At 38.6% G+C, this 26,753-nt stretch overlaps 1 protein-coding gene across 1 annotated transcript in view; it reads left to right on the forward strand.

Moving 5' to 3' along the window:
* Positions 1-26,753, forward strand: part of LOC140910365 (protocadherin Fat 4) — a 222,130-nt gene that overhangs the window by 112,425 nt on the left and 82,952 nt on the right. The window contains exons 2-6 of the mRNA XM_073341085.2: positions 3,996-4,127; positions 10,640-10,901; positions 17,297-17,647; positions 23,227-24,149; positions 24,854-25,028. Coding sequence (XP_073197186.1) covers positions 3,996-4,127; positions 10,640-10,901; positions 17,297-17,647; positions 23,227-24,149; positions 24,854-25,028 — 1,843 coding nt within the window. The remainder of the gene's footprint in view (positions 1-3,995; positions 4,128-10,639; positions 10,902-17,296; positions 17,648-23,226; positions 24,150-24,853; positions 25,029-26,753) is intronic.

A 26,753-nucleotide genomic window follows, 5' to 3' on the forward strand; every position in this document is an offset into this window, starting at 1 on the left:
TCCTTGTCCTGTCATCTGCTATCACTGAGAACAGTCTCGATCCATCCTCTTTGGAACCCCCTTTCAGGTAGTTGAAAGCAGCTATCAAATCCCCCCTCATTCTTCTCTTCTGCAGACTAAACAATCCCAGTTCCCTCAGCCTCTCCTCATAACTCATGTGTTCCAGTCCCCTAATCATTTTTGTTGCCCTCTGCTGGACGTTTTCCATCTTTTTCACATCCTTCTTGTAGTGTGGGGCCCAAAACTGGACACAATACTCCAGATGAGGCCTCACCAGTGTCGAATAGAGGGGAATGATCACGTCCCTCGATCTGCTGGCAATGCCCCTACTTATACATCCCAAAATGCCATTGGCCTTCTTGGCAACAAAGGCACACTGTTGACTCATATCCAGCTTCTCACCCACTGTAACCCCTAGGTCCTTTTCTGCAGAACTGCTGCCGAGCCATTCGGTCCCTAGTCTGTAGCGGTGCCTGGGATTCTTCCATCCTAAGTGCAGGACTCTGCACTTGTCCTTGTTGAACCTCATCAGATTTCTTTTGGCCCAATCCTCTAATTTGTCTAGGGCCCTTTGTATCCTATCCCTACCCTCCAGCGTATCTACCCAGTTTAGTGTCATCTGCAAACTTGCTGAGGGTGCAATTCACACCATCCTCCAGATAATTTATGAAGGTATTGAGCAAAATCGGCCCGAGGACCGACCCTTGGGGCACTCCACTTGATACTGGCTGCCAACTAGACATGGAGCCATTGATCACTACATGTTGAGCCCGACAATCTAGCCAACTTTCTATCCACCTTATAGTCCATTCATCCAGCCCATACTTCTTTAACGTGCTGGCAAGAATACTGTGGGAGACCGTGTCAAAAGCTTTGCTAAAGTCAAGGAACAACATGTCCACTGCTTTGTCATGTCTGCTGTGTCAGTATGAAATATGGCTGTTCTATTTATTTGTTGCACTGAATTTTCAGGATAAGATCCCGAATGACTTATGGATCTTATGTCCCTTCTTTTTAATAATCCTGAATGCCAGTGAGCTGAACTGTCCTTGTATTAATTAACTTTGTTCCCCACAATTCTAACTATTTGTGTTCCCTCCCACTTGCTATTGCATGTTGTGTAGATAATAGCTATATTGGGATCAGGGATCTCTGCAATGCAAAGTCATTAGCCAGAAGACAGCCAAAAGTTGACAAACATTTTTGATATTACAAAGGACAATCACTCACTGTGAAAATGTGTTCTGGTGGTGAAATGTCACCTGCAGCTGAAACATTAGCCGTGCATGATATATGTAGCATTAATAAATAAATTGCAAAGCTGCACAGCTGCCGTACCTTCAAGCCGTAGCTGGTGAAATTTAATAGTTTCAGTAGAACAACAGCATGCTTCACCTGTGCCAGTTCAAGGGCCATGACTTGACTGGCAGGTATAAAATATAACAATCCTTCATTTTCCATTTCTTACTAACTCCCTTCTCATTCTGTGAGTAATTGTCATAATACTGCCTCAGTCTCTTTGAAAATGAACCTCTCAGACAATTTAATTCTTTGAAAACAAATCTCTCTGGCTGTTTAATTAGAGTCATTGTTTGTGACACTATAATTAGTGTTGGGTCAGCATATTAAAGATTTATTACAAACTCTTATTTTCAGAGGTTTAAATCTGGCAACAAAAGCTTCCTCGTAGAGGTTTGGCATACGAGGTCTCATCCTGGGAGATATCTATACAATGCTGGTAATAAATATACAAAGAAATTAAATATAATCTAAATTAATTAATTATGGCCTTCTATAAAAGGCACTCAAAGCTGACAGGTCCAACATTTGACCTACACTTTTAACAAGTGCTTCCCTACAGTGTTCATGCAATGTTTATTATTAGTAATAAAAATGACTCAGTTCTCTTCTGTAATTACATACAAAAATGCCAGTAGCCCAACACTCATGAACAACCCTACAATAACAAACCACTGTGTGCACAGATCTGAAAGCAAATAAATACTGGTGAATAAAATAATTTTTAAACTTCAGACTTTCTAAGAATTATTATAAACAAGCTTTCAAACAAGATTTTAAAAATTCTAAAGCATACATAAACAAGTGTTTAAAAACAAAAGTAGTTTGCTTATACAGGGACCAGTCCACTGAGGAACGGAATATCCTTACTTCATTGAAGCTAATGGGAACTGATTGCTCTCAGCACCCTGTAGAATGAGGTCCTTAGATAGTTTTCTGAGTTTTTTTTTCAAAAACCTACGGTTGCAGTTTTGAAAACTGAAATTTGCCAGTGACATGTATGCATGAAGGTATTTATGGGCGGAATGGACAATTAGGCAGTTGAAACTGACGTAGAGGTAAGGTTGGGGAGAGACACAATAAGAAACAAGATCAAATAAATACAGATGAACTGAGTTGGGAAGACTCTTGTTCAGATTAAGTGACCGTAAGGCCACAGATAGATACAGAGCATGGGGTAGATTAAGGAATGGCAGAAGCTCCGTAAAAGTGGGGAGTCCACTGGTGCCTGAACCATGGCCCTGCCCCTGTCCCACCCCTTCTCCCGAGATCCCACCCCTACACTTCCCCTTCTTCCGACGCCCCACTCCCTGTTCACTCGCCACTGCCTCTCCTCCCTGCACTTGCCCTTACAGCCAGTAAGCCTCCTACCCCCCCATTCTGGTGCCCCTGGGTATATTGGCAAAAACTATTTATTCCTCACAGAACCAAACTCCTATCATTGAGGTGCTCATTCTCCTGATCAAATAAAACTGATTCTGCCATTGGTTGCCTTTGTGTTAGGTGATAGCAGAGTATAAGAAGAAATTCTAGTAGTTGACTAGAGCTCGTAGAAACCACAGACAGTGGAGCTCAAATGTCTGCACTGATTATACCCAGACCAGGTTAAGCCATATGTTCTCAATCAAGTGTGGGGAAATCCCTTGTGGGCAATGGGAAAGGGAGGTACTAAAGTACAGTTATTCTTCATATCTGCTTTTTCTTTTAAGTTATCAATTTCTTTGTTTCTCTTTCTGTCTAGCTTACCTATCTACCTTTCCCTGTTTGTAAAAAAGACAATAAAGACAGTCCTGCCCCAGGTACTCAGTTTTCTCCTTGGTGGTCTTCAGATTCTGGTGACCACTTAATGTTTTGAGCCCTGTGGGAAGCATTTACTTTCACTATAGATATAAAACAGCTGTTGTCCTCTCTTTCTTTATCGGAACCTTAGCAAGCAGTACCCAGTGAACAGTGGAAAAAGCAAGCCCTAAAACTTTGAATTTCAGCATCAGAAATCCTATGAGAACTAAACAATCTTACTTACATAGAACAATGAGTAAATAACCTTGGCCAATCTTTCAGACGCTACCATTAATATTTGTGAAGTATATAAACACAACATATTAAAATAAGATTTCTTTAGATGTGAATAGGCAGGGAGTGAGGAATTTGTGCTTGCAATTATAAGAGAATCTTGTGGGGGGGATGGGCAGAACAGAATGCTGTTGGATATAAAATGCAAGGGAATTTTTCCTTCCGGAGAACTGAGAATTGCCAATATGTAAACATTTCAGTGGGAATTTTACACCACCTCATCTTTATATCAGGCAGCATTTAATGGATGAATGATCTTCTTCTCCAGGTCTTGGCAGCTTTCCTCCAGGGGCCAACATTGAGGATTACAATGACAGTTGATCAGTGGACCTAGTCCAATATAAAGTAGACTAAGACCATTTAAAATCAATTGCTATCAACAAGTCAAACGAACATTATTCATGTTAGAGGCTTTCCTATGAGGATTCCATAACAACATGGAATTTTAATTGCCTTAAGGGCTTTTTCTGTTGTTGCTATTGTTATTGGGAATGTTCTGATTCTTCTGATTAGGCATAGTTTACCTGATTTTTTTCAAAGTTAGGGGATTTGCAACACTCTTGTTTAATCAACGTCTGACAGATACAGCACTCATGAAACTCTTCTTTTTTCTTGCATCATAGGTGGAAATAACACTTCAAGATATCAATGACAACCCACCCATATTCCCAACAGACATGCTTGATCTAACTGTAGAAGAGAATATAGGAGATGGATCTAAAATAATGCAGCTGACAGCCATGGATGCTGATGAGGTAAGAGAATGTTTCTTATTTGAAACAAGAATATTAAATAATACCATTTTATGAACATATTTTGACCTGATCGTGAACAACTGTAATGAGAATTTCACCTGAGCAAGAAGTGCAAATCAGGTTTTTTCTAGTACAGTCTTGCCCTTCTCCTCCCCCACAGTATATTCAGGAAGTATCATAGTTGTGAGTTACTCCCAAAGTTGCTGTCACCTGAGGACTCTGTGAAATGAGTGGATGCTCTCAGTCCATCTTTTAATGAGCAGTTGTACAGATAAAAATATCACAACCCATAGTTTGGTATTAGTTAGCATCCTTTTTGTCATTCTCATCAAAGATGTTACACACTGACTTGACACAGAGACTGGGCTATCACGTTGGTCCTAAAAGTCCTATCACTTTAGCCCATGGTCAAGGCTCTTTGGTAGGGAAGTGTTTGAAACCACAATTTCAGATCCAAACAGCTTTGAACTATGGAAATGTCCAAAATCCAAAGCCAGATCCAAAGTTTACAGACTAACCACTGTGTTAGGCAAAGGTGGCTGTATCTTTAAGCTGGGGAAGCTTTCAAAGTGTTTGCCTACTCTATGGCTGAATCTAGCTACTGTCACCATTACTTGTTACCATGGGCTTTAATTTTACAAAAATAAAAGGGAAAGGAAAGAACTTTGAAAAACTCTACTGCGCATAAGTACTTTTCCTAGCATCTGATGGTCAACCATATAGATTCGGTGCTATCAAGACATTACAACTGACCAGCCATTAAGAATATAATGGAAGCATTCCCGCTGAACGGCTGACCTAGTAATGATATTACAATATTGTTGGAAGTCTTTGTGTATGTGTAATTTCATTGATTTATGCATTTCTTTTGGGCGGAAAGTCATTTAAATGTTAATTGTAATGTTTTATTCATTTTAATTGACTTTCTGTTGACTGTACAAAAGGTTACAATGTCAAGACATGTGTACCAGGCAAGTTTTATTACCAATAAACTAGAAAATCAAATAATTAAAAAACAAACACCTTTCATTTAAATAAATAATGAATTAACTCGACAGTAGTAAGAATAATCCTATAACTCTTTTAGTGTTAGCTTAGTGCTGGCTTCTATGACTGTTTTAATGCTAGTTTATCTAGTTCCTTCTATAACCAAACTACTGGAACACCTCCAATATGAGTACGGATTTGTGTACATCTTCTTTCTTTCGTTCTTTCGTTCTTTCTCTTCCTAGTAGTATCTCTTTTGTAGGGGCAAAGAGCAGTAGGACTTTGTGTCCCTGCCTCTAATAGAAAGGATGTGAAAGTCAGTTATCCACAATGTAAGTTGTGGCCGGTAAATAAAATGTGAATAAAAGAATCATGACTTCATAATAGTGACATGTCTGTTTGTAAGTGTGGAGCCTAATTTTAACATTGTTTGTAACAGGATGATTAAAGCACATGTTTTTAGGAAACATCAGATGATATTAGGTATCAATACCCACCTTTTTTGTTGTTGTTTGTTTTTAGCATACTAATATGCTACTAGAGCTGGTTCCAAAACCCAGTGCGAGTCTTTTCTTTCACTACCAGGGGCACTTAGTTCTTAAAGATGATACTTAATTTTCATAGTCTAACACCAGTTATTTAAAATGTTTCTGAAGAGTGCAAGATGCATTTCTGATATTTGTAACAATGTGCATTTTAAAATAGCATACACATCTTTACCGGTGTGTTTCTAACAATGGAAGATTTTAACTAGGTTCCTTTCCACTCTGAAGTGAACTATATGATCTTTTTTTACATGTAATATTCTTGCCACGATACATTTTTGGATATTGAGGGTCTGACTTTTAAAACCTGGACTACTTTTTGAACCTGTAGTTTATGTCAGCAGATAACTGAGCAATATTTTGCTCATGCCTATAGACATCTACCTACTGGCTGCATGCGCAGTTACTTGTAGGAAGGAATAAAATTGTGGACATAAAAAAGAAAGCCAAATTAAGGCCCCTTCAAAAATAGTGCTCTAAATGTGTAAGAAAATCCTTTGTATGTCATAGTTTTATATAATGGCTTTTGGCCAGTAGTTTTCAAACATTCACCCATTATATTAAGGCATTCATTCAGATCAACATAACTGTGATGAGAAAAGGAGTACTTGTGGCACCTTAGAGACTAACAAAGTTATTTGAGCATAAGCTTTCGTGAGCTACAGCTCACTTCATTGGATGCATTCAGTGGAAAATACAGTGAGGAGATTTATATACACAGAGAACATAAAACAGTGGATGTTACCATACACACTGGAACAAAAGTGATCACATAAGGTGAGCTATTACCAGCAGGAGAGCGGTGGGTCGGGGGTGGGGGGGGAGGGCTTTTGTAGTGATAATCAAGGTGGGCCATTTCCAGCAGTTGACAAGAACATCTGAGGAACATGTGGGGTGGGGGGATAAACATGGGGAAATAGTTTTATTTTGTGTAATGACCCATCCACTCCCAGTCTTTATTCAAGCCTAAGTTAATTTTATCCAGTTTGCAAATTAATTCCAATTTAACAGTCTCTTGTTGGAGTCTGTTTTTGAAGTTTTTTTGTCGAAGAATTGCAACTTTTAGGTCTGTAATTGAGTGACCAAAGAGATTGAAATGTTCTCCAGCTGGTTTTTGAATGTTATAATTCTTGACGTCTGATTTGTGTCCATTTATTCTTTTCCGTAGAGACTGTCCAGTTTGACCAATGTACGTGGCAAAGGGGCATTGCTGGCACATGATGGCATATATCACATTGGTAGATGTGCAGGTGAACAAGCCTCTGATATGATTAGGCCCTATGATGGAGAGGAGAGGTTGGAGAGGTTTTAGTTGGAGTATTCTATCTGCTACCCAAGATCCATAAACCTGGAAATCCTGGGCGCCCCATCATCTCAGGCATTGGCACCCTGACAGCAGGATTGTCTGGCTATGTAGACTCCCCCTCAGGACCTACGCTACCAGCATTCCCAGCTATCTTTAAGACACCACAGACTTCCTGAGGAAACTACAATTTATCGGTGATCTTCCTGAAAACACCATCCTGGCCACTATGGATGTAGAAGCCCTCTACACCAACATTCCACACAAAGATGGACTACAAGCCGTCAGGAACAGTATCCCCGATAATGTCATGGCAAACCTGGTGGCTGAACTCTATGACTTTGTCGTCACCCATAACTATTTTACATTTGGGGACAATGTATACCTTCAAATCAGCGGCACTGCTATGGGTACCTGCATGGCCCCACAGTATGCCAACATTTTTATGGCTGAGTTAGAACAACGCTTCCTAGCTCTCGTCCCCAAAGCCCCTACTGTACTTGCGCTACATTGATGACATCTTCATCATCTGGACGCATGGAAAAGAAGCCCTTGAGGAATTCCACCATGATTTCAACAATTTCCATCTCACCATCAACCTCAGCCTGGTCCAGTCCACACAAGAGATCCACTTCCTGGACACTACGGTGCTAATAAGCGATGGTCACATAAACACCAGCCTATACCGGAAACCTACTGACCACTATTCCTACCTACATGCCTCTAGCTTTCATCCAGACCACACCACACGATCCATTGTCTACAGTCAAGCTCTGCGATACAACCGCATTTGCTCCAACCCCTCAGACAGAGACAAACACCTACAAGATCTCTATCAAGCATTCTTACAACTACAATACCCACCTGCTGAAGTGAAGAAGCAGACTGACAGACCCAGAAGTCACCTACTACAGGACAGACTCAACAAAGAAAATAACAGAATGCCAGTAGTCATCACCTTCAGCCCCCAACTAAAACCTCTCCAACGCATCATCAAGGATCTACAATCTATCCTGAAGGATGACCCATCACTCTCACAGATCTTGGGAGACAGGCCAGTCCTTGCCTACAGACAGCCCCCCAACATGAAGCAAGTACTCACCAGCAACCACACACCACACAACAGAACCACTGACCCAAGAACCTATCCTTGCAACAAAGCCCATAGCCAACTGTGTGCACATATCTATTCAGGGGACACCATCATAGGGCCTAATCGCATCAGCCACACTATCAGAGGCTCATTCACCTGCACATCTACCAATGTGATATGTGCCAGCAATACCCCTTTGCCATGTACATTGGTCAAACTGGACAGTCTCTACGTAAAAGAATAAATGGACACAAATCAGACGTCAAGAATTATAACATTCAAAAATCAGTCGGAGAACACTTCAATCTCTTTGGTCACTCGATTACAGACCTAAAAGTTGCAATTCTTCAACAAAAAAACTTCAAAAACAGACTGCAACGAGAGACTGCTGAATTGGAATTAATTTGCAAACTGTATAAAATTAACTTAGGCTTGAATAAAGACTGGGAGTGGATTGGTCATTACACAAAATAAAACTATTTCCCCATGTTTATTCCCCCATCCCCCACCCCCCACTGTTCCTCAGACGTTCTTGTCAACTGCTGGAAATGGCCCACCTTGATTATCACTACAAAAGGTTTTTTCCACCCCTCTCTCCTGCTGGTAATAGCTCACCTTAAGTGATCACTCTTGTTACAGTGTGTATTGTAACACCCATTGTTTCATGTTCTCTAAGTATATAAATCTTCCCACTGTATTTATCACTGAATGCATCCAATGAAGTGAGCTGTAGCTCACAAAAGCTTATGCTCAAATAACTTTGTTAGTCTCTAAGGTGCCACAAGTCCTCCTTTTCTTTTTGCGAATACAGACTAACACAGCTGCTACTCTGATAACTGTGATGTCATTTCATGGGCACCAGGTAGTAGCCATTGCTTTAATAATTACAAGTCTTAGCATTTTGCTAATTTTTTTAGTCAGTGTGTAGACAGGAAATTTCTATACATCAGACTGTTTGTTTTAATGGGTTTTAAATATTTTGATTTTCTTTCCCTTTCACCTAATTTATGAAAAGTTACTGATTTTGCCAGACCATATCAAATGCAGTCAGTTTCATAGCTGGACTCCATTATGAGAAAATGGGAATAACTGGTTAAATGGAACAAATAATAAAGAGTGTGGTCATCTAAGAAATGCAAAGTTTTCACTGAATGTTTTTGTTAAACTATACAATTACAGGAAAATGCATTACATACACCAGGTACACCTGAATATACAGAGAGTATGTGGACTGAAGCGCTATGCACAGCTGTTTGAGTCTGGGCAGCTGTATATGTTTTAATTTATTTTGTCAATTAGCTGATTCCTGGTTTTTGAACAAACACTCTGGATAAAAAGAGGCATTCTGTCCAGCTGTTCACATAACTATCTTTATCTCTCTAATGGCACCAGACATGAACCTGGCATTTAAGGCTACATCTACTCTGCATGCTCGGGTTGTGATTCCCTTGCTTGTAAACACGTACTCACATTAGCACTCACCAAGCTAATGTGAGTATAAATAGCAGTGTAGCTGCAATAGCATTGGTAGTTGCAATGGAGACACAGCTGAACTATGCCAAGTCCATGCCCACTGGTTTCAGGTGAATTTGTACTCAGCACAGGTCAGCATGCTTCCGCTGCCACTACCCATGCTACCATGGCTGCACTTGGTGAGTGCTAGCATAAGTATGTGTACACGAGCAGGGGAATCACAACCCTAGCTCATAGAGTAGACATAGCCGAAGTGAGCTGTCATTTTAAACAGCAAGTTTATCATTATATTTTAGAGAAGGATGTTTGCCAGTTGGCTGCTACTTCTCCATTACTCCCTCTCCACCAAGGTATGGAGTAGAAAGGGCTGAATTGAGCCCTGTTTTAGATTAACCAATTTATTTGAGCATGAGCTTTCGTGAGCTACAGCTCACTTCATCAGATGTTTACCGTGGAAACTGCAGCAGACTTTATATACACACAGAAATCATGAAACAATACCTCCTCCCACCCCACTGTCCTGCTGGGTATTGTTTCATGATTTCTGTGTGTATATAAAGTCTGCTGCAGTTTCCACGGTAAACATCTGATGAAGTGAGCTGTAGCTCACGAAAGCTCATGCTCAAATAAATTGGTTAGTCTCTAAGGTGCCACAAGTACTCCTTTTCTTTTTGCGAATACAGACTAACACGGCTGTTCCTCTGAAACCTGTTTTAGATTGATCACTTAATTCAGCCTCACAGACATAAAATAATAAAAATAAACATTAATCACTGAAGAGAGAAAGAGAAAATAATATAGTAAATAGATTATGGTGAAACTGACTTGATCTTAAATCAGATTTCAAATCCTGTAGAAGACCAGTGTTTTCCTGCACTTTATTTTACTGACTAGATTTGGTCCTTTTTTTGAACAGGAGTTAAAAAATATAAAAATCTTATCTCTATCTGTCCAGTCCAAATAAATATTAGAAGTGTTTGTGGGGTGTGTGTGCTATTTTGTTAAGGAAATTGTTCTGAACAATGTTTGCAGACAGCAGTCGTTGGAATGACTTGGTCTTAAAGGGTTGCCTCACAAATAACTTGGTCTGACTACTTTTGTTTTTATTTAGGGAGCTAATGCTCTTGTCACTTACACTATCATCAGTGGTGCTGACGACAGCTTCCACATTGACCCAGAGTCAGGAGATCTGATAGCCACCAAACGTTTGGATAGGGAACGTCGCTCCAAGTATTCCCTGCTGGTTCGTGCTGATGATGGTCTACAGTCCTCAGACATGAGAATAAACATTACTATTAGTGATGTTAATGATCACATACCAAAATTCTCTAAACCTATGTATTCGTTTGATGTACCAGAGGATACTACCCCAGGTAAATAAGGAACAAACCTTATTATTTTCTAAAATTGATGGTCCGCACCCTTTATTTTCAGTTGACCTATACAGCAGTGATCACTAATATTGTCACTATTGACACACTAATTTTATTGCTAACATGGCAGAGTATCATTCCATTTTTTTATGTGTGCCATCACTATTTATACATATTATGTAGAGCATAGACATTCACGTAGAAACATGACACAGAGGTTAAATGCTAAAATTTGTTTCTGTTTTTCTTATAATGGTGCCATTGTGGTAAACGTGCAAATATTTCTGTTACATCATTTTTCAGGGATGCAGAACTATAATTAAATAATCCCTTGCAGGTTCAATTTCTATAGAATATGTGCTTCCAAGAAACCACCTCCCTACTCTGTCCAGTCACCCATATCCCACTCATTCACACCATAGGCACAGACCTCCGGGTCAGATACATCCTTTACTTACCCTTTCTCTTCTTCAGGCAAAGTAGGACAACCTTGCTTTGTTTTGGGCCGGTGGCGCCCTCCTCATTTTTATGCTTCCTCCATCTTTTTAACGGTGGGGAGAAAGCCAAATGGAGCCAAATCCCATTCCCTTTAATTGACTGTCTTTAGGGGTGGTCAGGAAGGGCCAAAGTTTCCTCATAGGCAACAGGAGAAGGGATACTCCTGTTGCCAGAGTTAGCTATTGAACAACTGGTAGCCTTTCCAGAAAAGAGAGACTGCAGTTTTCAGGTGTATAAATCTTTACGTGTTTTTGTATAGTGCCCGGCACAAGGAGCACTCCAGTCCTGACTGGGGCCTCTGGGTGCCACTACTAAAAGAGAACAGACAGAAAAAATTTGGGGGGTGGAAGGCACCCAGTGTTCGCAGAAGACCCCAAGTAGTGGACATCAGGTCCCAGCAGGAAGCAGGAGTAGGGGTGCTACATTTGGGGAGCTAGCTGGACTAGAAGAATGTAGGCTGACTAAATATGCAATCTTCATAGACGTGATCTGATATGTATAAGCTGGACTAAGACCCCTAACTTGCCTCAGTTTCAAGTGAATTGAGATTTGAAGTGAAGATTTCACACAGCTCTGTTCATAACTCCATCTTATTCCCCTCCGGGCTGAAACTTGGTATGCACATCCTCAGCCCAGAGTGAATGTTTTTTTCATCATATCGTATACAATGGGAATGGAAATATACTGTGAGAATTCATAGTATTTTTATGCTTCAACATATCAGGTAATGTAGTCTCTCAATGTGTATATTAACAGTAGATGCATCCTGCCCAAAGGACCTGTGAATTACTAGAGCATCAATGAGAGGGTTTTGTAGATCGTTTCTTTTTCATACTACCATTAAAAAGAAGCAAGTACAAAAGGGAAAGAAAATCCCTATAATATTAAAGGGTCAGACTCAGTCTGACCAAGGGAGGAAATTCTGAGTTAAGTTTGAAATTCTTTCCTTCACTCATGCTGTTGTGCATGCTGTAGATAATACACTGCATATGGTGGGTAAGAGCACACACTGTTTGGAGACCACTACAATGCTCAGTGCAATGAATTGAAAAAAAAAGTGCCTCTAGTAGTGATTGCAGTACCATGGGAATTCTTTTACTAAGCACAGAAAGATAGCTGCTGAGGCCGCTCAGGGTAATGCATGCGGTATTTTTAGGCTTGTTATGTTTTAATGGGAATTAGCTTACAGGTGTACATATAATCCCTGCAGGTTGAGACGAGAATATTCTCTTAAATCACTAAAACAATCTTCAAAAATATAGAATTCAAGCATCAAAAATTAATAAAAAGTCATCATAATATGAGGACAATATATTTACTTACGGTCAAAATGTGCTAGATATATACTGGTCCAGCGGCGTTTGGTACAGAATTGTGCCTTCATCCCTCCCTATCACAGGTGCACACAGGGGTGCTGCTGTTAGGATGGTGCAGCTTGTCCCATTCCACTTTCCAATGATCTTGCTCCAGTTGACAGGCCAGTATGCAGGGGGCAGGTAGGTGTTTCCCACTTGGTGTGTTTTATGTCCTAGGTGATACACAAGTGGAGCATTCCCAGTTTTCCATCCAGTGTAGGGACTATAATTGCGGCTTGCCCTTTTGCGGGGGTGCATAAAGGCTCTTTGCCTCCTTTCTTAACCCTGCACTTTGCACAAAGGCCAGCAATGATCGGCTCCTTATTTATTTGCAAATTACAATTGCAGCTGATATGATTACTATACATTTGGTAATTGTATCCAGCATTAGGACAGCCTTTTAGCCACAATCAGCAATATTGAAACATTATGAAATCAAATATCTGTAACAGAACCCAGAACGTTCAGCTTGATTAAACAGATGAAATTGTAGCACTAATTCTCATTCTGCTACTGAGCAGTTTTGATGGTTGCATTGCTCAGATATAACTAAGTGTGTTGTAAAGCATGTAATTTAACTGGTTCCATGAAAAAGCAACAAAATGGTTTTCTGTTTTGGAAATTGCGTGACCTTAATTATAGTTAGTGTTAAAAATGCTTAAACGCTGACACCCACTTTCTAAACTTCAGTAAAGTATAGCAAGAAGTGCAAAAATAAAACAATGGGACAAACTCAAAGGAAGTGGGAATTGTACTTGAATAAGGACTGCAAGAATGGACCCTCTGTGAAGAATGAGGGTTTTAGTTTCCTGACCAAGTATTATGTTATTGCTCATGGTAACTTAAAACAAAAATAGAAATGAAAAGTTTGTTATACACTAAACAGACATTACAACTTTCAGCAGCTCCATTCAAAAAAAGAATAAATGTAGATTTAATAGTTGGCATTTACCTACACCCAGGGTTCTCTTCCTTGAACACTGCAAGTTAAATACTACTGAAGGACAGTATTTTTGTCTCAATTCATAGATTCATAGATACTAAGGTCAGAAGGGACCATTTTGATCATCTAGTCTGACCTCCTGCACAATGTAGGCCACAGAATTTCACCCACCCACTCTTGCGAAAAACCTCTCACCTATGTCTGAGCTATTGAAGTCCTCAAATTGTGGTTTAAAGACTTCAAGGAGCAGAGAATCCTCCAGCAAGTGACCCGTGCCCCATGCTACAGAGGAAGGTGAAAAACCTCCAGGGCCTCTTCCAATCTGCCCTGGAGGAAGATTCCTTCCCGACCCCAAATATGGCCATCAGCTAAACCTTGAGCATATGGGCAAGATTCACCTGCCAGATACTACAGAAAATTCTTTTCTGCGTAACTCAGATCCCACCCCATCTAACATCCCATCACAGGCCATGAGGCCTATTTACCATGAATATTTAATTACCAAAATCATGTTATCCCATCATACCATCTCCTCCATAAACTTATCGAGTTTAATCTTAAAGCCAGATAGATCTTTTTCCCCCACTGCTTCCCTTGGAAGGCTATTCCAAAACTTCACTCCTCTGATGGTTAGAAACCTTCGTCTAATTTCAAGTCTAAACTTCCCAATGACCAGTTTATATCCATTTGTTCTTGTGTCCACATTGGTACTGAGCTTAAATAATCCCTCTCCCTCTCCGGTATTTATCCCTCTGATATATTTATAGAGAGCAATCATATTTCCCCTCAACCATCTTTTAGTTAGGCTAAACAAGCCAAGCTCCTTGAGTCTCCTTTCATAAGACAAATTTTCCATTCCTTGGATCATCCTAGTAGCCCTTCTCTGTTCCTCTTCCAGTTTGAATTCATCCTTTTTAAACATGGGAGACCAGAACTGCACACAGTATTCCAGGTGAGGTCTCACCAGTGCCTTGTATAACGGTACTAAAACCTCCTTATCCCTACTGGAAATACCTCTCCTGATGCATCCCAAGACCGCATTAGCTTTTTTCACAGCCATATCACATTGGTGGCTCATAGCCATCCTATGATCAACCAATACTCCAAGGTCCTTCTCCTCCTCTGTTACTTCTAATTGATGCGTCTCCAGCTAAAACGAAAATTCTTGTTATTAATCCCTAAATGCATAACCTTACACTTCTCACTATTAAATTGTATCCTATTACTATTACTCCAGTTTACAAGGTCATCCAAATCTTTCTGTATGCTTTCTCAGTCTCTCTCTAAATTGGCAATACCTCCCAGCTTCGTATCATCCGCATACTTTATTAGCACACTCCCACTTTTTGTGCCGAGGTCAGTAATAAAAAGATTAAATAAGATTGGTCCCAAAACTGATCCTTGAGGAACTCCACCAGTAACCTCCCTCCAGCCTGACAGTTCACCTTTCAGTAGGACCTGTTGTAGCCTCCCCTTTAACCAATTCCTTATCCACCTTTCAATGTTCATATTGATCCCCATCTTTTCCAATTTAACTAATAATTCCCCATGTGGCACGGTATAAAACGCCTTACTGAAATCTAGGTAAATTAGATCTACTGTGTTTCCTTTGTCTAAAAAATCTGTTACTTTCTCAAAGAAGGAGGTCAGGTTGGTTTGGCATGATCTACCTTTGTAAAACCATGTTGTATTTTGTCCCATTTACCATTGACTTCAATGTCCTTAACTACTTTCTCCTTCAGATTTTTTTCCAAGACCTTGCACACTACAGATGTCAAACTAACAGGCCTATAGTTACCTGGATCACTTAGTTTCTATTTTTAAGAAAGGGAAAAAATGTTAGCAATTCTCCAATCATACGGTACAACCCCTGAGTTTACAGATTCATTAAAAATTCTTGCTTATGGGCTTGCAATTTCGGGTGCCAATTCCTTTAATATTCTTGGATGAAGATTATCTGGGCCCCTCTGATTTAGTCCCATTAAGCTGTTCGAGTTTTGCTTCTACCTCAGATATGGTAATATCTACCTCCATGTCCTCATTCCCATTTGTCATGCTACCATTATCCCTAACATCCTCTTTAGACTTATTAAAGACTGAGGCAAAATATTGGTTTAGATATTGGGCCATGCCTACATTATCCTTGACCTGCACTCCATCCTCAGTGTTTAGCGGTCCCACTTCTTTCTTTGTTTTCTTCTTATTTATGTGGCTATAGAACCTTTTTCTATTGGTTTTAATTCCCTTTGCAAGGTCTAACTCTACTTGACTTTTAGCCTGTCTCACTTTATCCCTACATGTTCTGACCTCAATAAGGTAGCTTTCCTTGCTGATCCCTCCCATCTTCCACTCCCTGTATGCTTTCTGCTTTTTCTTAATCACCTCTCTGAGATGCTTGCTCATCCAGCTTGGTCTGCAACTCCTGCCTATGAATTTTTTCCCCTTTCTTGGGATGCAGGCTTCCAATAGCTTCTGCAGCTTTGATTTAAAGTAATCCCAGGCCTCCTCTACCTTTAGATCCATAAATCCTTCAGTCTAATCCACTTCCCGAACTAATTTCCTTAATTTTTGAAAGTCAGCCCTTTTGAAATCAAAAACCCTAGTTGCAGATTTATTTTTGTTAATCCTTCCTTTCAGTTTGAACTGAATTAGCTCACAATCACTTGAACCAAGATTATCCCCTACAACCATTTCTTCTATGAGGTCCTCACTACTCACCAAAATCAAATCTAAAATCGCATCCCCTCTAGTCGGTTCAGCAACTACTTGATGAAGGAATCCATCAGCTATTGCATCTAGGAAAATCTGAGCCTTATTATGCAGTGTATTTACTTTTTTCAGTTTAAAAACAAAATAGAGATGCCTGTCCACGGTTCTGTATGTCCTAAGAATAATTTAAAATAAAAACCATACTGGAATAACCACTCAGCAGCCTAGAAAAACCACAATACAATTAAATAAATAACAGAAAGTCAAAAAAGTCAAAAATGTTCCTGTGGAGTAAAAGTCTGTGAAATTATTGATCATTTTGAACACACTCTTATGGAAAAGTCCTGTAGAATGTAATGAAATATTTTTTTGTAGGTTTTGTAAACCATCTTATGGAATTTAATACACAATTTTCTCCTTTTTTTAGGATGGTTTAAAAAATAGGATATTTTCTATTAAAATCTATTAAAAATTTAGAGTAATTATAGAGTGCACTGTTAGTTTCTGTGGCACCCAACGGGTTTCATTCCTTTTAAATGTATAGGATATTTCCAAGAAAATAATGGATATCTAGCTAAATTAGGTATATTTCAGTGCCTCAGTGGAACTAATTGCATGCTTAAAGTTAAGCAAATACTTTAGTACGTTGCTGAATAGGAATGGACCTCGGTACTTAAGTACTTTGGTAAATTGGGGCCTATATATGTAAGTAATTCCCAATTTAAACAAAAACATACAATTTTGAGGCTCTTATTTCTTAAGGAAGAGACCTGTTATTCCACAGGAATGACCTGTTTACCAGTTCTATAGGAGTATTCAGTTTTATTTCTAGTCTTTTGGAAATTTCTCGTTCTTGTTCTCTCATTGAGTTCTTCCATTGTTTTGTGTAGGTTCTTTGGTAGCAGCCATTTTAGCTATTGATGATGACTCTGGTGTAAATGGAGAAATCACATACACTGTGAGTGAAGATGATGAAGATGGTATGTTCTTCTTGAATCCAGTCACTGGAGTCTTTAACCTGACTCGCATATTGGACTATGAAGCGCAGCAATATTACATTCTTACTGTCCAGGCAGGAGATGGTGGTGGTCAATTCACTACCATCAGAGTTTACTTCAACATACTAGATATAAATGATAATCCGCCACTATTCAGCATGCCATCATACAGCACGTCCTTGATGGAAAATCTGCCTCCAGGATCTACTATTCTCGGCTTTAATGTTACTGATGCAGATGATGGTATGTGTTCCTTTGTATTCTAAAAATTCTGATGGCAGATGCATGTTGCATGTTAGCAAGATATTAAGACATTTGCTCATGAACGGGCAAATAATGGTCATCCGTATAAAGACATTATTTATCCATAATAACCATACAGTTGTATCTGAAATACCTAGGTTTTTTTAAAAAATACCTGGATATTTTAGTTACCACTGTGTGTAAATGGTGACTTTTTGATGGCTCACGCTATGTTTTAGAATGTAAGGTTCTTTTCATGTTTCTATTTGACATCAGTAAAAAAAAGAGAAAAAAAGACATTTAATACGTCTGTACTTAGTGAAGTCAAGTACTGGCTTCTCTGACATCCCTGTTGGGCATACATATTATTAGAATATTATACATAATGAGCATATTGAACTATGTAGGCACAATGAGAACAGAATACTTAATGATAATTTTCTTAATATTGTGAGTTTAAATCAGATCTATAAAACAACTGTTTTAATTTAATATTTTATTTGGATTTGTTTTTCTTAACATTATTTTAAAACAAAATGTATAATAGATTCTAAAACACTACAAGGAAATATGTAAGAACCTCATCGGTAGTCATTATAATGCCCCGGGTTAAATGTATTGTATACTATAAGAGAAGATGAAGGGACGATGTTAGTACATGTCTGAGAAATGGTTACTTAAAAGGTTTTAATCCTTGGATTATTCACATGAGGGTTTACAAGGTATCAACATGTAGGGATTTAAAGGATGATAATATGTATAATTTGTTTAGTAAACTGACTGTTGTCATATAGTTTATGTCTGTAATGACTAATGAAGAATAATTATTGTGTATATGTCTATCTATCTGTATATAGATAAACATAATACTTTAAAATATTACTGTGTAGGGTATTTCATTTTATTAAATGGAAACAGACATTAATGAGGTTTGCTTTTATAAAAATTACCTGAAAAATGTAGATATTATATGTGAAGGATAATCCATGTTATGTACACATCACTCAAAATAACATCAGTGAAGTTATAGAAGGAGAATAAGCACAACAAAAAGTACAAAAAAGCAAATGAAAAAGCAACTAGGAATGGGGTATAATGCTTGGCATTGAATTTTCTCTTGATTTGGGTAACCACCTTAATGTCATTAAACATTGTGAACTTTATTATCCATTGCCTTGCACTTTATTCATTTATTTAAATTGTGCAACATGGGCATGAAATATTTCCAGATCATGAGAGTAGCATTTTATACCTTCTTTGCACTCAAATTCCATAGGTGTAAATGACAACACAAGGTGTGAGGCAGTGGGAAGAAGGTGCAGTATCCCCTATATTTTATGGCAAACTTACTTTTTTAGTAGGCTAGATTTAAAATTAATAGTGCAAAAACTGCATTACATTGGCATGCTGGGTTCACTATAGTAATCTGAGAAACAAGGTGGTTGATTGGACCAACTTCTGTTGGTGAGAGAGACAAGCTGCAAATTACATATATTATCATCTTTTAAATCTCTACATGTTGACACCTTGTAAACCTTCATGCTATATGGTTGGTCCAAAGATAGTACCTCACCTACCCACCTTGTCTCTCTAATAGCCTGGGACCACCACAGCTACAACAAAACAACATATATAGTATACTCCTTATAGTAGACTTTATAAAACAACCTCTGTAACTTCAGCAAATGTTACAAGCTATGTTGATGTTTCAATCCTGAAATCTCCATCTGAGTAATTTCCTGCACACTGGTGTAAAACAGGATACCAGTTACTACTGTACTTCTCCATAAATAGCTCATAGATAATGATCTGAATATATATTAATAAACTGTTATTGTGTTGAAGTTGTCTGATAATTTATGTTAAATGATACGAATAGCCTGCAGGGGTATGAAAGGCATGTTGTTTTATATCAGGCTGTTTTTTTTCTGTTGGTCCAAAATAAACATTAGTAAAGTCTGCAAAAGCCTGCAGTAAGAAAATACTTCCATTGTTATTTTCCTGTCTGACCCGCCTCTTGGGAAACAGCAGTTGTTTGCAGCAGTTTGAGTTGCTTTTATATGCAGATGGATAGTAATACCAAAGAGAGTCTTCTACAGGTTTTAAATCTGTGCAAAAAAAAGACTGATGGATTGGTTCTTGTATTTTTGTTTCTGGTTTTTGTTTTTTGTTTTTGTTTCATATGGAATTAACAGAAATGTTTAAAGGTATAACTTGAGTAACTTCCTCACAAACCAAAGCAACCCGTTGACTGAGCTTTTAAGAGATTTAGAAAAGAGAAAGACTACCACAGAAAAAACTCCAAGCAAAATGTTAGGGTATCTGCTGGTCTTGCCTAGGGCCCTGTATGTGTCAAAATGAGGGGGAAAGTGTTGGTTCTTTCTTGTGCCATTAATATTAATTAACCAAGTTAAAAACTTTAAAGAGTTTGACATCTCTCTGTCCGAGCTTTGAAGGAAAGCATTGTCAGAGAGAAAAGAGAAATCCAATGAGGCAGCTAACTACTTACTATTCAGTCTTGACAGTGATCAGTGTGGAGGAGTCCTCCTATCTTAAATAAAGGAAGTCTAGCTCACAGTAGCAATACAGATGAAAGATGCCCCCACTTCCAATTAAGTGCATAGTGTTTTATTTTGTTTTTAAATGGACAATGCCTTTCTCCAGGGTGAAATCCTGTCTCCATTAAAGACAATAAATAGTAAGGCTCCCGTTCACTTCAGTAGGGCCAGGATTTCAGCTGAACACGTGAGTAGCATGTGTTTCCAAGATTCAGACCCAAGAGAATGATGAGATATTTGTTTGTTTTGTTTTAAAAAGCAATACAAGGAATGAACATATTGCATCACATAGAAATAGACTGGGAAGTATGATAAAACTGTCATGAATTGGAAGAATGATAAATACTGGAAGTTCAGTACTATTATGAACAAATATTGTCAGAGAAATAAAATTGCATATGGGTATGAAGATAAAAAAGAATGAGTAATAAGTTGTATATGGAACAAGTGATAAAATATATCACAGAAAGAATTGGAAACACAGAATAATAAATGTAATGAAAGTGTTTCTAATTCAGTCTTCTTCTTTAGGGTTCATTTTTTTTTTCCCCAGTGAAAGCCAGTGGCCAAACTCCCATTGGTTTAAATAGGAGAAGGATTGGTAGCTGATGAATTTCGTAGTTTTTCGTGCTATGAATACATTTTCTTGACATTTCAGAACATTTTCATGGGTAAAGTTAAGCAAGTTAAAACCAAGCTAAACAAATGTATAATATTATAATACTTAATGCTTCACTTGTTCAAGCGATATACAAACATTAATTAATTTATGTCTGGCATATTAATACATTAATCTTTTCCAAATGTTATTTAAATGTATCATTTTTTCATGCCCAGCTCTACATATTTAAAAGAGAATGATTTAGAGTCTTACTACTTTGAGAACAATAAATAGCACTGATTAATACTTTTTATATAAGAATCATTTATTTCCTGGGAAGTTCAGTGGGTAGGGGAGAAGCTACTGAATAAAACTGGTAGGAAATACAAAGTAATGAGACACTTAAGTGTCCAACTTGAGATTATACACTGTGGAAAAAGAAGTTTAGAGAGGATTAGTTAGAATATAAAAACCCATTAAGTTTCAAACACAACCTTTATGACCAAAGAGGCTAAGTATAGAATTTTAAAATTATGTATTTATGGTTTCAGTGTTTAATGCAGAGACCAGAAAGAGAAAATAGATCTCAACTCTCCTTTTTAAAGAATGATATAAATGTTTAGCATGAGCTCTGGGTTTTAATTTTTCAAAATACATTGTTTTCAGTATATAGCATGCCTAAAGTCACGTAGGAGCTTTGTCAGGATTCAAAATGTATTTTTCTTACCAAAATTTATAGATGTCTTCCTTGTCCATAATTGCAGCAGTTATATTTCAATCATAAGATAAGGGTTGTTCATTTGATATTTTGAATGCTCTTTTATATATGGTAAAACATATCTGTACCTGATTCTCTTTTGCTCTGCTTAATCTAGTTCTTGTTGCTTTTATTGGTACAGTTCCTGAAATAATTATTTTATGTAACCTCTCTGCCGTCTCTCTTTTGAATGTGTATCATTATTTGCATTAAGAATCAGACATTGGGTAAATTACTGACCCAGTGAAGTCAATGGAAAAGCCTCCTTTGACTTAAATAGGGCCAGGATTTCACCCTTAATCTGTGTTATTTCAAAGAGATCGTCAGGGACTCACCTAGTGGCCATGCACAGCACCTTTGACTTCAATGGACCTCTGCATGTGCATAAGGGTTAATGGACCCTGAAATTGGATAGGGACTTTAAGGTTCTGATTTACCACTACATTACTCAGCATTATTTTATGCTGGTTAGATCAATGGAGTTACACTGCTTTTGAAACTGGAGTAACACAGTGGTGAATCAAGCTTTATACCTCTAAAGCCACCAAATTGTTCTTGTCATATGATAATGTTGTTTATTTTTTTATATTCTAGTAGTGATGTACAATATCCACCTGCAATGTAAATATGGATTGTGTGTGTAAATATACAATTACTGTAACCCCTAATTCCTTTAATTTACTTCCCCCCACCCTCCGTAAAAGTCCATTACTTTTATTGCCACTATCCTTGTTCAAGAACAGCGTTTGTTCTGCCCCCTCATCCTTATTTCCCTTTTGAAGGATCCACCCTTACCAACTCTCACAGCCTACAGTTTTAGGGCCAAATTCTGCTTCCACTGAAATCAATTGAACTATTGACATTAACCTTAATGAAACTTCAGTGTTACTAGGATGTGTCTCTTTGTGCTGAATATTTTACAGACACAATTGATACATTGTTGCAAATAAAAATATTTTTGAGACTAGAAGGGAAGGGTAGGTTTAACAGATCCTAATCCAGGTATCATTAAAGTCTACAGAAAAATTCCCACTGACTACAGTGGAAATAGGTTTGATACCTGTTGAATTATAAGATACTTATTACATAACATTAACATGTTCAAGGCACTATATAACATTTATAAAGCCAAACTGATCCCTAATGATTAAATCCATAATATACTTTTTGATTGGCATGTGTGAGAGTAATCTGGGGCTCCATTGCTTTTGGTGTCCTTTTGAAGTAAAACATTAAAAATAAATAAACAAATAAAAATGTGGCCTAATTAAAGTGTGTTGTTATCGTATGGCTTTTTGTGTCATTCAGATGAAACATTTGCGCACGTTTACAGAAATGCATAAATAAAGTTTTACAGTTTATAAATATTTTATCAAGACTGTCAGCTAACCATATATTCAGTAATGTTTGAGTGCAGTTCTTGATTCTGACATATAAAATATAATATACAACCTTAGCACATCTCTGTTTAATTTCAGGTGACACAAAAAGTGATTACCCTTTCTCCCTTTGAATTGAATTGTTTCAAAATGTAAACATTTTGCCATTTTTGTCTTCCTCTAATGATGTTACTTAGTAGAAATTCAAAAACCTACTTCTGTATACTTCATATGTACGACAAGAACAATGGGATTAAGTTACAGTCCTTATTTTTGTTTTACAGGCTCTAACTCACAATTGTCCTACAGTATTACATCAGGAGATAGCCTAGGTCAATTTAATATTGACAAGAATGGAGTCCTGAGCATCAAGCAGCCTTTGGATCGGGAAAGTCAGTCCTTCTATAGCCTTGTTGTTCAGGTTCATGACATGGCTACTCTACTAGCCTCCAGATACACAAGCACAACTCAAGTTTCTATTATTCTACTGGATGTGAATGACAATCCTCCAAGCTTTATCTCTCCAAAGCTGACCTACATCCCAGAAAACACACCCATAGACACCATTGTGTTTAGAGCTCAAGCAACTGACCCGGACAGTGGTCCTAACAGTTATATTGAATATACTCTGTTGAGGCCTTTGGGAAACAAATTCAGTATTGGCACTATCGATGGTGAAGTAAGGCTCATTGGGGAACTTGACAGAGAAGCAGTTGCTAATTATACCTTGACTGTGGTAGCTACAGACAAAGGTCAGCCATGCCTTTCTTCATCTACAGATGTAGTTGTAGTAGTCCTTGATATCAATGATAACAACCCCCTGTTTGCACAAAAGCTATATAAAGTAGAAGTGGGTGAAAATACTCTGACTGGAACAGATCTGACTCAGGTGTTTGCTACAGATGGAGATGAAGGTACAAATGGGCAGGTTCGCTATTCCATAATCAGTGGAAACACCAATAATGAGTTTCGGATCGACTCTGTTACTGGCATGATAACAGTAGCCAAGCCTTTGGACCGAGAGAAAAAGCCCTTCTACTCATTAACTGTTCAGTCATCTGATCGTGGAAGTAGCCCCAGGACAGACACCACCACAGTCAGTATTGTTCTGATGGATGTTAATGATTTTATTCCTACATTTGAGCTTTCTCCATATTCTGTGAATGTCCCTGAGAATTTAGGGACACTTCCAAAAGTTATTCTTCAGGTCAGTACATTTAAAAATGTATTTACTACAAAACTATTTGCTTCATCAAAAACTAAACATATACTGAGATTTGTACAGTTGAATAATTACCTTTTTGAGTATAACATGGCATGCAGTGTTTTTCTTTACATAATAGTAAAACAGTTCCCCCACCCTCCCCCATCTTATACATACTTTAGGATTTTAGAGGGTCATTTCAGTCCTCTGGTTTCCACTTCCATCCCCACAGACCACCTCAGTCTGTTCCTTCTTTCTTTCAAATCTCCCTCTTTCTCTATTTAAGGTGAGGCACTACTACAGTCAGAGTGCCATTCAGTCTGCTCAGACAGCAGCAGACGCGATATTCCCTCCAGTCTGACAGGTTTCTGCAAAATCATCTGTGGGTTTTGCTGAGCCCAAAGCTGGCTCAAAGGCTGGTCTTAACAGTACATTCAGATATGGAGAAAAGGAGTAACTTATTAATTTTGTATTTTAAACCACCACTTTTTTAAGACACTCATCACTCCTTTTAAATTAAGTCAGTTTGCTGGTAACAACCAATTTATAATAAACTTCCAGGCATTCTAATTTATTCTGTCACACATGGATTATTTCCTGTTCCTCATAAAATACTGTGCCATAGAAGGTAATCCTGATGGCAAACACAGACAAGCATGTACTCTTCAATTATTATTTGTTTTGATGTTCTTATGTCACTTTTGTAGGTTGTAGCAAGGGATGATGATCAAGGTCTAAACGGCAAACTTACATACCTTCTTGTTGGTGGAAATGAAGCCGGGGCCTTTACTCTCTCAGCCAGTGGAGAGCTCCACTTGGTACAAACCCTGGATCGAGAAACGAAGGAGCGGTACATCTTGCTGATCACAGCTGCTGATTCAGGTAAATCAAATGTGCAGGCCACCCAGGCTGCATTTTTTACTGTTTGCAAGCTTTTCAAAGACTCATTTCAGTATATAGAAACACATTTGAAATCTGTTTATTGTTTATAGTTGTTATGTGTAAAGTTAAGGACCTTAAGTTATATGAACACACCTAGAATGAAATCCTGGTCCCACGGAAGTCCACAGGAATTTTGTCATTGGCTTTACTGGGACCAGGATTTTACTCTGGTTTTTAGATGCCTGAATGTACTCTGGGATTCTAAAGCTACAGAATTTGCTGCAGAATCCAAGTGTTCTTACCAAAAATTTTAATAACCATAAAAGCTTTGTTATCTGACATGTTGGGGAAATGAGGGGTGCCGGTAAGTCAAAAATTCCAGTTAACTGGGAGGGACTTTGGGTGTTGGAGGGGACTCAGGTCTGGGGGTTGCGGTGTGGGAGCGGGTGCAGAGCGAGGAGTCTGGGAGGGAGTTTGGGTGTAGGAGGGGACTCAAGGCAGAGGTCGGGGCACAGGAGGGGTTGCGGAATGCCAGATCTGGGTGGCACCTCAGGCAGCTCCCCGTAAGCAACGACATGTCCCTGCTGCTCCTAGGTGGAGGCACAGCTAGGCAGCTCTGCACACTGCTTCTGCCCTCAGGCACTGCCCCCACAGCTCCCACTGACTGCAGTTCCCAGCCAATGGGAGCTGCGGAGCCAGCACATATGCTTCAGTTAACTTACATGGACCATAATAACAATAAATACTTATATCACTTTACAAATTTTGCCTAGTTAAGCACAGTGAAATTCTAGGGGATTTCTGTCAGATCAGTTGATATAAATGTAGAAACATAATTATCCTTAGCAATAACAGGAGTGATATGCCCAATTCTCTGCCTATAGTAGCGCTGTCTTTCTGAAGCATTTTGTATTTTATCTGTTAGGATTTGCTTCTGGTTTTCAGCTTGTTTCCAGTAGTGTGTTATGTAGTGAGCAGTCAACCTGGATTGGAAAACAATGCAAGCTGAAACCTTGAAAAAAGGTCATCTTTCTGAAATTCATCCATGTTATCTCTCAAAATAAATCAGGGAAAAGGCATGATCCTTTGGACTTTAGGTTTGGCTTTTATTAACTGTGAAAAACTATCCTTTGGATTTGCTTTTAGCAGTGCAAGTAGCATCTTACTTAATAGAGTACATCTTATTTCATTTTGTTACTAATGAAAATCTCTTTAGCTATCCAGACGAAATTAAATCTGAAGATTTAATAGCGTGTCAAAGGCAAAATTCTGCCTGCCCGAGCTCTTTCCTTTCCTCTTTCAGTGCACCCATGTAGGGGTAGGCAGAATAGACACCTGACACTCATAGACACAACTACTAAGAAAACTCAACTGCATACTATCCTGTCGATGTCCCTTCATGCACTTCCGTGTTTATTTTCCCTATGTTGTTGTTTTGTGACTGCACTTCTACTGGCGTCCCCTGAATCTTTAGGCTATGGGCTGATTTAGTGAGCCGAGTCGTGCTTCATGGTCTCCAGAGTCATAGCCAGACAGTTTCGGATTGGCCATGATCCCAACCTGAATGCTTGTTATCCTTCATAGCAGGTACTTGGAGAGCACATGCTGCTCCTATATGCAACAGGTGAAAGGAAGTTGTATATGACACTTCCTGTGGTGCTCCTTGAAACACTCTACCTGTGCCTACCCTGCACAATGCCTCAGAACAGTTCTACTGAACTGCTA

This window comes from Lepidochelys kempii, chromosome 4, assembly GCF_965140285.1.
Source record: "Lepidochelys kempii isolate rLepKem1 chromosome 4, rLepKem1.hap1, whole genome shotgun sequence".
Lineage (NCBI taxonomy): Eukaryota > Metazoa > Chordata > Testudines > Cheloniidae > Lepidochelys > Lepidochelys kempii.